The sequence below is a fragment of the Populus euphratica genome, unplaced genomic scaffold (assembly GCF_000495115.2).
Source record: "Populus euphratica unplaced genomic scaffold, PopEup_1.0 scaffold48.1, whole genome shotgun sequence".
In the NCBI taxonomy this organism is placed as follows: Eukaryota; Viridiplantae; Streptophyta; class Magnoliopsida; order Malpighiales; family Salicaceae; genus Populus; species Populus euphratica.
In genome coordinates this window covers 746,482-758,461 of record NW_011499879.1, presented here as the reverse complement: position 1 = coordinate 758,461, position 11,980 = coordinate 746,482, and the positions used below count along the sequence as shown (strand labels likewise).

General features: G+C 36.4%; 3 protein-coding genes across 3 annotated transcripts; 2 read left to right on the top strand and 1 right to left on the bottom strand.

The window, feature by feature from the left end:
* Window positions 1-381: 381 nt before the first annotated feature.
* LOC105129003 (rRNA biogenesis RRP36-like protein) lies at window positions 382-3,574 on the bottom strand. The gene is made up of 8 exons (XM_011030881.1): window positions 3,411-3,574; window positions 3,090-3,287; window positions 2,603-2,655; window positions 1,936-1,990; window positions 1,764-1,838; window positions 1,536-1,653; window positions 880-926; window positions 382-768 (listed from the first exon to the last, which is right to left on the bottom strand). Exons 1-8 carry the CDS (start codon window positions 3,492-3,494, stop codon window positions 658-660), a joined length of 741 nt encoding a protein of 246 aa, XP_011029183.1. The 5' UTR covers window positions 3,495-3,574; the 3' UTR covers window positions 382-657.
* Window positions 3,575-5,725: 2,151 nt separating this feature from the next.
* LOC105129002 (lysophospholipid acyltransferase 1-like) lies at window positions 5,726-9,691 on the top strand. The gene is made up of 8 exons (XM_011030880.1): window positions 5,726-6,399; window positions 7,125-7,180; window positions 7,282-7,502; window positions 7,720-8,128; window positions 8,320-8,405; window positions 8,944-9,007; window positions 9,120-9,238; window positions 9,325-9,691. Exons 1-8 carry the CDS (start codon window positions 6,098-6,100, stop codon window positions 9,463-9,465), a joined length of 1,398 nt encoding a protein of 465 aa, XP_011029182.1. The 5' UTR covers window positions 5,726-6,097; the 3' UTR covers window positions 9,466-9,691.
* A 482-nt stretch (window positions 9,692-10,173) lies between these two features.
* LOC105129001 (elongation factor Tu, chloroplastic-like) lies at window positions 10,174-11,980 on the top strand. Its single transcript, XM_011030879.1, has one exon. It carries the CDS (start codon window positions 10,290-10,292, stop codon window positions 11,739-11,741), a length of 1,452 nt encoding a protein of 483 aa, XP_011029181.1. The 5' UTR covers window positions 10,174-10,289; the 3' UTR covers window positions 11,742-11,980.

Genomic DNA, 11,980 nt, shown 5'->3' with positions numbered 1-11,980 from the left:
CAATATTTTATGTGTAATTTAACATTTGTTTCATATAAATCTTATCTTATGATTGCCAAAATGAATTTTATAATTTTACATATAATGTTCTAAAATCTACTTTCTTGTGACAACTTGGACAACAAGTGCATCGTGACCACACTTTTTAATTAACGATTGCAAAAGTTAAGGTTTCGACTCGCACGAGAATACGATCAGCAGCAACATTTTACATGTTCTCAGGAAGAATAATAAATCAAGTATCAGGGAGAAAAATGGTGTCGGCTTGGAGTGATTGGTAAGCATGGTCCAACACTCATATGGGCTCCATTTTTTCATTGCAATGTTCATTGTTATTTTAGAGATGGGCTCCATCACAGGCCTTAGAGAACCAAAGCGTGGAGCATATTTTTCTTCGTAGTTTTTCCATGTAATAGAACTGTTGGATTATGATTAAATAAATTCAACCATATCCAAAGCTTGAAGACTAATAGAAATCATAATTTCAAAAATATGGCTTCTATAATTTGGTCCAGAAAGGGCACAACACTATCAGAGTCATACAAACCATTAAACTTGCCCACCAAACCAGAACACCATAGGCATGTCTTCACGTGCTAGCAGAAAATTAAGGAGAACGATATACATTTCTTTAGCAGCCAAAAAACTCGCAAATCATCAGCTCTGTTGCTCACTATTGGCTGACCTTCGGTATGGCATGTATCTGTGATCCTTTGCGGCATTCTTTCTCCTCCTTTTCTCAATGAAGGATTCGAGCTTGCCAGATGCCTAGTCATGTTATAAGATTCATTAGTCAGCAAAACCATGTAACTGATGAAATGAGTTGTCATATCTTATAGTTTCACATCACATAGCATTTTGCTCATCCAAAAAAGGTACCTTGAGTTTGTTGTATTTTTCAGTAAGCCTCTGTTTCCGTATTTCCGCTGCAAAAAACACAAGTTAGTATTCATGTAGACTGCTTGAGTGCTGTTTGATTCATTTATCCAAGCACCATGAGAAATAATTAAAATTAACGTACAAAATAAAAGAACATTAACAAATGGACAAGACAACAGAACTGTCGTCCACCACACATGCAAATTGGTACCTATATCAAGAATTACAGATTCTGATAATGATTAGTTTTTGCCCTCCATAGTATCAGATCAAACACAGATCCAATACTCTCAACACCTTGTATGCTTTCACTATTTCTAATAGGATCCACCACTAAAACAGACTAATACTATTGGTCGTATCAAATGTCCCATGCATTCTGGTTCAGCATTCTAAAGAACAGTCTTGTTTCGCAAAGCATTCCCAAACACATTCTACTTCTCAATGAATACTTAAAGTATATTCAAATGCCAGTCTAAAGACATAAATTAGGAATAACCAATTTAATTACTGCCTCAGGCTATAACCAGTGCTTAAGGATCGATTCCTTCTTATTGACAAATAGTAAACCTGAGAGCGGAAGATCAAAATGTTCAAGCAAAAAAAGACACTTATCAATAATGATGCAAAAGAGAGCGAGAGATGGATGGAGATACATTTTTTAAGATAAAAGGGCCGTTTCCCTTGCTTCGCAGCTTCTCTCTCTTTCTTCTTGTGCTCAGCCAGTATAGCTGCATCAGTCTGCTTTGTTGACTCAAACTTCGTCTGCTTCTCCTATTAATTTTATGAGAAGATGACAAAGACAGGCCAGATAAACAAATCAATTGATCAGACAAATGGCCAGATTTAGAGTAACAGTTTCATCCAACAAGGCATGTACTTACAATCCAAGATATACGCTCCTTCAATTGATCAATGACTTTCGGATCATTGGATTTCTTCAGTTGCTTCTTTAGTTCCTTCAATTCCAAAAAGTCACTTTTAGGGGAAGTAATTTAAGATTTAGGTACAAAAAGTTAGAAAAACAATTGTCATTGATGAATTCACAGAAATTACCTCTTTCTCAGCAGGAAGATTATTCTTAAACAGAAAGTCGTATCTTTTTCTAAACCTGCAAAAATTCCACTGCTATTAATTACACAACCATGATGAAGAAAGAGAGTTATTCACTATTATTCATGAAATTTATCCACAAGTAAAAGATTTGCATCCAAAGTATGGGTTAAGCGATAATATTCAACTGTGGCCTTTTATAAACAACACCATTTAATACGACAATATGCAAAAACAATAAGAATTAAGAAAGATGAGGTCCAAAATGTTATAAGCAACTTGAAATAACATTGAAATCCAGGGAAAAACTGGAGCATGGCCTTGTTCAAAGAGTTCTATAAAAAAGCAGACTGAGAGCACTAATGATGGACAGATCAGAATTTTGGACTCCAAAGGGATACAGCCTCGTTTAAAAATGTTTAATGAAATACTAGACTGAGGAAACTACAGAGAAATAGATTAGTATCTTGGACAACTATCCACCCATTCTGATCAATATTATCTGTCCACACAACATGGGGAACAAAGGACTAGTAAAGAAAAGGTTCCATACAGACTAGATTCAATACGTTTGCACAAAGTAGCCTCGAAGCCATAACAAGAACACCGTACCATAAAACAAGCACTCAGTAGATTTACTGAAAGATAAGGAAAGGCAACTGAGACATACCCCTCAACATCAAGATTGCCACACAAAGACTCAAAGCGGGGATCGCGTACTACCTGTAAACAGAAATACCAAATTGAAAGCATTAAAGCTCCACATCACATGGCTAAACAAGAATGATGAGACTGCTTGGAAAATAATGATATCCATGCACATTAAATTTTGCCAACAGCGCAGAGCACCTGGAAGAAGCTTTGCGGCCAGTCACATCAAGTTTGCTGAAAATCGCAGGCTTTATGCAAGAAGTCATTTTGCTAAAATAGGGGTAACGTTTAGGTAGAATGATTTCATGACTTTTTTGTTTTTTTTTTTTTTTTTTTTTTTTTTTTTTTTTTTTTTTTTTTTTTCGTAAACAGGCTTGAAGTAGCCTTGCTTCCATAGTTTACGTAATATATGGGTACACAATTGGAGGTGCTGTTTCTAAAGGCCTGATCATAGTGCTTTGCAACACACTGTAATAATGAATTGAAAACGAAAATATAAAGCATACCTTTTTAGGAACTTGAACAACCTCTCGAAAACGACTCACCGGCTTCTTGCAGCTCACCTCTGTCGGCCTGTTCTTGTTAGCTCTGCCACCCTTCTTCTCCTGGTCAGGCTTTTTAAAAACTGTAAGAGACCCATTAGACTTTGCTTTTTGAAGATCCTCAAAAGTAACTTCTGCCAGCTCTCTCTCTATTTCACTCTCCTACTCCAATCAACAAGGAAACCCAACATGTAAAAAACTGATTTGATAAAAAGAAAGAAGAAAGAAGAAAGAAGAAGAAACAGAACAATCAAGGGGTTTCTTCAATTTGTAATGAACACTCACATCTTCCTCTGAAGAAGACAATTCTTCACTTTCTACATCATGGGTTTTGCTTGACATGCCAAATTCATTACCGGGCTTCTTCATTTTGATCTTGGAAGCTAAGAAGAAAGGATGGTCGTTCTGCCTGTGAGAGAAATAAATAAATTATTTAACTGCCCAAACCCTAGGATGGGAATTACATTACATAGTAAGCAGACGACATGCTGCTTGTTTTACGGAGACATCATGCTATGACCAGAGACGACGTGTGGCACGTCCAACATATATGGACCAAGCCCAAACAAATGAACACAGGCCCTATCCAATACTTTTGGGTTGGACCCGAATCGCCCCTTCAGCAGCCTTTTCAGGCGGAAAATTATAAAGATAGAAATAATTTTTTTTAGGAATGATCCTCCTCAATCATAAACTTTTTTTTTTTTTTTATAGTTTCATCAATGATACAATTTCGATCGTGGTTAGCTGTTTCTATACGGGTTCTGTTACAATTTCGTTGTTTTCTGACCAGGTTCGTAGCAGCAACAGTTTGGCTTTGTTTTCCTTGCTTCTTAATTTTTTGCATATCATTTTGCTCTGCTTGCTTTGTCATTTCGCCTTAGGGCAGCCGAGTTTACTTTATTTGGGCTTAGTTTGGGGATGGACTTATGGGTTCTTCAAACTTTATAAAACTTAAATCAGTAATTTTTAAAAAATAAACATAGAATCTAAATAATTAAACTATACTATCCAGGATTTTGAGTTAGTGGTTTTCATATGTTAAGTATCACTGTAAACATTAAATAAACATGTACGTGAGTATCTGGTAGAGTGAGATGGGGAAAGAGTAGAAGGAGAGAGTAACGAAGTTTGAAGAAAAATAAATAATAAAATGAAAATAAAGGCAACAACCAGCAAGGGATCAAGTGCAATACGTTTAAAAAAGCAGAATTGTGGGTCATTAGAATTAGTCGTGGTGTGCACAAACTAGATCAGACACCCCTACATAAATAATAATAAAAAAAAAACAGAATGGTTATATGTGTGTAGGTGGCATGACGTGATGTAAGGGGTGGCCATGTTGAATTTCTATTTTGTTTTAAAGCAAGACGACAGCCTAAAACTCTCAGCAATAGTTCATAGAGGCCAGCTGAAACCATAAGATAAAAGGTAGGGTTATCAATGAGTAACTCATGCTGTGCTGTGTTTGAGTATATGGTAATAATTATGATTTAAAGTTTTTTTATTTAGAAATATATTAAAATAATATTATTTTTAATGTTTAAAGATTGTTTTTATATCAATATAATAAAACTATCTAAAACTATAAGAAAAATTAGTTTTAAACAAAATAAAATTTTAAATTTTAGTATAGGAATTACTAGAAAAGGTAAGCGACGAGCTGCACAAATCAAATATGGATAATGCAAAAATAAAACGAGGAAAGCCCATTCATGTAGTTGTTCATGGCAACCAATATATGTGATTGTTCTTAGATGTCTGTGTGATGCGTCTTGAGGTAGGCATAAATCATAACAATTTTTTTGAAGTATTATGAAATCAAAAAATAATATAAAAAATAAGAAAGAGCGCATTAATTTGGATTTTACATATATAGAAAAATAATGCAATGTAAAAAACAAAATAAATAAATTAAAATTTAAATAAAAAAACTAATCAAAAGTTATAAAAAAGAGGCTATGCACGCCTGCATTGGAAGTCCAATCCCCACGCCTATCTGGATTTATTTTATATGAGAGGATTTTACCTGTTTTTTTTTCTTCTAATTTTTTTCTTAATCTTTTTAATAATCTCTTGTGTTGAATTTGAATAAATCAATTTGATTTAATTATGCTATGATAATTTTTATATTATTTAACTTTAAATTTAAATTAGATAAAGAGTTGAGTGTTGAGTCTAGAGATTTTTCTATTATTTTTCTTAATTTTATATTTATTTTTTATTAATTAATCGAGTTATTTTTAAATTAATAGAGTTGATAGAACACATTAAATAAATCTTAAATAACTTAATTTTAAATTCAAGTTAAATATGAAATTGGATAATTTATTTATCAATTTTTTCTCATATTTTTTGAAGTTTTTGGATTGTCAATATCATCTAGTTATATCAAATTAATTTACACATAATTTAATTTTAAATTTATATTAAATAAAAAATTGTTTCATGATGTTTTAAAATTAAACCGAATTTAATAATAATGTTAAATAAATTTGTTAAGTCTGAATACATTTTTGTTATGTATAGGATTTTTTTATATGTATAACACGCAACATAAATGTGTGCGCGGAGAAGGAGAAACAGCAATCCAGTCCAGATGAACTACTTCTCCTCCTGATTCTTGAATGACACTTAATGTTTTCTTGTCGATGATTCCAAGGTAATAAAAGCCGATGTCAACGTAACAGGCACAGCCAATAAAATATCTCGGGTTTGTTGCCCTCTGCCATCAAAATCACCACCCTTATCGCTTTGATAATACTGTATCGTCACCCTCTTTTTATTTATTTCAACATCAAATTAGAAAGAAAAAGGCACCAACCCTACAGCTCGCAGCATTGCAAAGAACCACTGACAAAAATTTCCCCTTTTTTAAGTTCAGGAAAATTCTAAAAATCAACTGTGCAGGCAAATACAAAATCTCAGACTGTACCGAGTCAATATCAAAACATTCGACCGCCAAAACGACCATGGCTTTGGAGATGGAATCCATGGCCTCTGCAATCGGGGTATCGGTCCCAGTGTTAAGGTTCCTTCTATGCTTTGTGGCGACGATTCCAGTGAGTTTCACCCACCGATTCGTACCGAGTCCATTTGGCAAGCACTTGTACGCTGCCCTTTCAGGGGCTTTCCTCTCGTATTTGTCTTTTGGGTTCTCTTCAAATCTTCACTTTTTGGTGCCTATGGTGTTGGGCTACCTTTCGATGGTCCTGTTTCGGCCGTACTGTGGAATCCTTACGTTTTTATTGGGATTCGGCTATTTAATTGGCTGGTATGTTTTTTTAATTTGATTTATTTTTGAGAAAGAAAGCTCATTTTTTTATGAACTAGTTGTTTCTTTATTAATTGGAGCTGAGTTATAGGAGTTTTAATTGATAGAATTGTTAATTGTTGTGCTGTGATGATTTGTTGCTTGATTATAATTATTTTGATTTTTCTTGAAGTTTTAATCTTTGGTTTCTGTTACAAATTAATGCATTAATTGCAGGCTGAATGTAACACAAGAGAAAACATTTGAATTTGGAAATTAAATTGTTTGTGAGTGTAGATGATATCATTGCTGTTAATTGAATGCAAATATCTGGTTTGAAATGATGGAAAGCTCAAACGCTGCACGTTTTGTTTGACCTTGTTTATGCTGGTGGAAGTAGGAGCTGGCGAGTGTTGTTTATTTAGTAATTTATTTTAAAAAAAGAAGGGTTTCAATATACATGTAGAGATTCGTATCTACCTTTTGCTAGAAAAAAGGTTTTATCGTGAAAATGCCGAGTTTGATCTTCAGTGTGCATCTATTTGCTGTGTATGTGGAATATGGTATTGCCTTATGAATTTCAAGTGACCATGTTTGTTTCATTTTTGTTATTTGATGTTCTTTTGAATACGTCTCTGAAGTATTTTCATGTTAATCAAATGGGACTAAAGAAAATCTTTTTTTTTTTTGGGAAAATATATACCCTTTTTATTTCTGAATTCTTGATTATTGGTGTCCATGTGTAGCCATGTGTATTACATGAGCGGGGATGCCTGGAAGGAAGGAGGCATCGATGCCACTGGTAAGCATGATTTCAGATTTCACAATGAAGATAATGAGAATTGGTATGCTCTGTGAGAACTATTTACTGCTGTATGATGGATCATTTTCTTCTATTATTAGGGGCTTTAATGGTGTTAACACTGAAAGTCATATCATGTGCCATGAGTTACAATGATGGGTTATTAAAAGAGGAAGAATTGCGAGAGGCTCAGAAGAAAAACCGCTTGATTGAGCTGCCTTCTTTTACTGAGTATGTTGGTTACTGCCTCTGCTGTGGTAGCCACTTTGCAGGTCCAGTTTTTGAAATGAAGGATTATTTTGAGTGGACTGAAAGGAAAGGGGTAGGTATACTGTGTTTAGTTCATGCTTGTACATGCTTTTTCTTGACGGAGGCAGTCTGGTATTGCAAATGAGAAAGGAAAATTGAAAAGATCTATTAATTTTTTTTCAACTTTTGGGACAGTGGCCTAGTTTTAGACTTTTAGTTTGTCAAATTGAGTTGATGCCTTGTCTTGCTGGGAATATTTGTTTCTTAGGTTTTTTAATCTATCTTTGCAGATTTGGGCCCCTACTGAGAAAGGACCCGCACCATCACCTTTTGGGGCAACAATTCAAGCTCTTCTCCAAGCTACTGTTTGCATGGCCTTGTATCTGTACCTGATACCCCAGTATAACATACCCGGGCTCAATGGTCCAGCATACCAAGGATGGGGCTTCTGGAAACGGTTGGGTTACCAGTATATGTCAGGCTTCACAGCACGTTGGAAATATTATTTCATCTGGTCAATTTCAGAGGCAGCTGTTATTATATCTGGCCTGGGTTTCAGTGGTTGGACAGACACTTCTCCAACAAAGCCAAAATGGGATCGTGCAAAAAATGTGGACATACTAGGTGTTGAGTTTGCTAAGAGTTCAGTTCAGCTGCCGCTTGTATGGAACATACAAGTCAGCACTTGGCTTCGTCATTGTGAGTTAACCAGCTTCTCTAAATTTCGGCTTTTCTTTCCAGTACTCGCTGAATTTTATTAGTAGTATATACATCTTAGTTGGTATTATTCTTAGCACTTCTAGATGAAAAGTAATGGTTATATTAATGTCCTATGAACATATGGGAATATGAGACACAATCTGTTGGGCTAACTTCATGTGCTGTTGTAGATGTTTATGATAGACTTGTTCAGAAGGGGAAGAAACCTGGTTTCTTTCAGTTGTTAGCCACACAGACTACCAGTGCTGTTTGGCATGTGAGTATAATATGCAACCATCTTTCCTATTTGTGTGGGTGGTCAGGAAACCTGTTTTTAAATTATGTATTTGTCCCCGTGTAGCTTCGTGTACAACACTGCTGTTATACACTGTTGTTGCTAATCGAAAAGATAAGTAAAGCACCCATAAATAAATTTTTTGAAGAGAGCGAAGCATTGTGCCATACTTTTGTATTACCAGCCTAATCTTTTCAAACTATTCCATATTCAATTTCTCAAGCCATTGCAAATTGAAAAGACCAGTAAAGCCCCCGAAGGTAAATTTTACAAGAGCAAAGGAGTCTGCCATAGCTTTTGTTTAGCAACATGATCCTTCACAGGGATTCCATATTTCAATATCTCAGATCTTTGACTCTTTTGCTGGACTCATTATCTGTGGAATTTTCCTAGCATTTTTCATATCTCTTTAGAAATACCAATGACTTTGTATGTTTATTTTAATCTTCATGAAGTTTTCTTGTATAATATTATTAATTGATTTTAACTTTTTCCTGCCTTCTCTCTGTACAAATTACAGGGATTATATCCTGGGTACATAATATTCTTTGTCCAGTCAGCATTGATGATTGCCGGTTCAAGGGGTATGACACGGAAGCTTTTTTTTTTTGTGTGTGGCCATTTTCTTTGTAGATAGTTAAAAATAAATAAATAAATTGGAAGAGATTGCTGACCCTTCTCCCCCATGGCGAGCAGTCCTATACAGATGGCAACAAGCTATACCTTCAAGTATGAATGTGGTCAAGAATTTGCTTGTGTTTATAAGCTTTGCCTACACCGTTCTGGTTCTAAACTATTCCGCTGTTGGGTTCATGGTTAGCTCCTCTTATTGGAAACAATCATTTTAGAAGCTGAAACTGATATTTCTTGAGCCTAATGTTTCTCCCCTCGTGTGGCACAGGTATTAACCTTGCAAGAAACACTTGCTTTATATGGTAGTGTATATTACATTGGAACCATTGCACCCATAGTATTGATTCTCCTTGGCAACATGATTAAACCAGCAAAGCCTTCCAGATCTAAAGCCCGGAAGGAACAGTGAGGTGTAGCATTTTCTTCTTTGATGTTTCTCTCTGGAGTTCATGCAATGAGAATGGCAGATAACCGGTGGTTTCCTTAATTGTTGCCCAATTTTTGTAAATTTCTTTTGATCTTTGATATTGTTGCTATGTCTGAATTTTAATTTCAAAGTAAGGTCTGTGCGTTGCATGTTTCAAATCGACAAGCCCCATTGGGTTTGCTGCAGTAATGTCGGGGCTAGATATAAATTTACGGTGATAAGGGAAGGAAAATAGGAAAAGAAAAGAGTTTGCATGCCTTGGGGGAAAGTTTTCAGCACCCGTTTTTCAACAAAAGGCCATTCAAAACAATTTTTTCCGGAAATAATAAAATGATATATTTTTTTAAATTTATTTTTAATAATTAATGATTATTGGCCTCAAACTCCTACAATAGCACAAGAACATCATGCCCCTTCTAATCACAAACACAACACCATGAGTTAGTAGTATCAAATGTGTTCGTGCCGCAAAGTGCAAACTAACTCGAAAATTTATTTCCTTAATTAGAAGCTAGCCTAAAGCGTGCCTAAAGCTTAACTAAGAGCAAGCAGTGTCCCTACTCCTACCTAAAAATTCTTAGAAACCTCAATCTTTTACCCACGTGTTACAATTTGAGTGGTGGTTTCATGAACATTCCATGCTACCTTAGAGACAACTTGCCTACAGTCCAGTGGATAAAACTCTCAATAACAGCCCTTCTTTCGTTACCCAAAAAGAGATAACAAAACAAATCCTCTCGTATCCTCTCCCAATCAAGAAAACTACCCCCCCTCTTCCTCCGCCACTCTCTCATCCGCCACTCATAATGGCTGTTTCCGCCTCAGCAACCACTTTCACCTCCACAAACCTCATCTACCCCCACCACACAACCACCACGTCCTCTACCTCCACCCCTACTTTCTCCCTCAAACCCACCTCCAAACTCCCCTCAAAACCCATCCTTTCCTCTTCTTTCCTCTCCCCCTTCACTTCCACTTCCCCAACCTCCCCCTTCACCACCACCCGCCACCGCACCTTCACTGTTCGTGCTGCTAGAGGGAAGTTCGAAAGAAAGAAACCCCATGTCAACATAGGCACCATAGGCCATGTAGACCACGGCAAAACAACTCTCACTGCTGCTCTAACCATGGCTCTAGCCTCTATGGGTGGCAGTGCACCCAAAAAATACGATGAAATCGATGCTGCACCGGAAGAACGCGCTAGAGGAATCACAATTAACACTGCTACGGTTGAATATGAGACAGAATCTCGCCATTATGCTCATGTTGATTGCCCTGGTCATGCTGATTATGTTAAGAACATGATTACTGGTGCTGCTCAAATGGATGGAGCTATTTTGGTTGTGTCTGGCGCCGATGGTCCAATGCCACAAACAAAAGAACATATCTTGTTGGCAAAACAAGTTGGGGTTCCAAACATGGTTGTGTTTTTGAATAAACAAGATCAAGTTGATGATGAGGAGCTGTTGCAATTGGTAGAGTTGGAGGTAAGAGAATTGTTGTCTAGTTATGAGTTTCCTGGTGATGATATTCCAATTATCTCTGGTTCTGCTTTGTTAGCTTTAGAGGCTTTGATGGAAAATCCTGCTATTAAGAGAGGAGAGAATCAATGGGTTGATAAAATTTACGAACTTATGGATAACGTTGATAATTATATACCAATTCCACAAAGGCAAACTGATTTGCCATTTTTACTCGCTGTGGAGGATGTTTTTTCTATTACCGGTCGTGGGACAGTAGCTACTGGAAGGGTTGAGAGAGGTACTATCAAAACTGGGGATACCGTAGATATTGTGGGGCTAAGGGAGACTAGGAATACAACAGTTACTGGTGTGGAAATGTTTCAAAAGATATTGGATGAAGCATTGGCAGGTGATAATGTTGGGTTGTTATTGAGAGGTGTTCAAAAGGCTGATATTCAGAGAGGGATGGTTTTGTCGAAGCCAGGGACAATTACTCCCCATACCAAGTTTGAGGCGATTGTTTATGTTTTGAAGAAGGAAGAAGGTGGCAGGCATTCTCCCTTCTTTGCTGGGTATAGGCCTCAATTTTATATGAGGACCACTGATGTTACAGGGAGGGTGGCTACGATTATGAATGATAAGGATGAGGAGTCAAAGATGGTTATGCCTGGGGATCGTGTGAAGATGATAGTGGAACTTATTATGCCTGTGGCTTTTGAGCAAGGCATGAGGGTTGCTATCAGAGAAGGAGGGAAGACTGTTGGAGCTGGTGTTATTCAGTCCATTATTGAGTAGGTAACACTCCAGAGGAAATATGCTTTATTGGTACTTTTTGGATGGATGGCAGTGTCACACTTCATACCCTCAGCTTTGTGCAATTAGTTTTTCTCCATTTTAGCAAAACTTTCGAATCCCATGCCATATATTTTGCAGTTTTGTTCTTTTGCACTTTGCCTTAATGCTTAGTTTAGTTGGATATCATTCTTGTGAAAATTCAATGTGATAACGTAATCCTCTCTTGCTTTGGCTTCTAA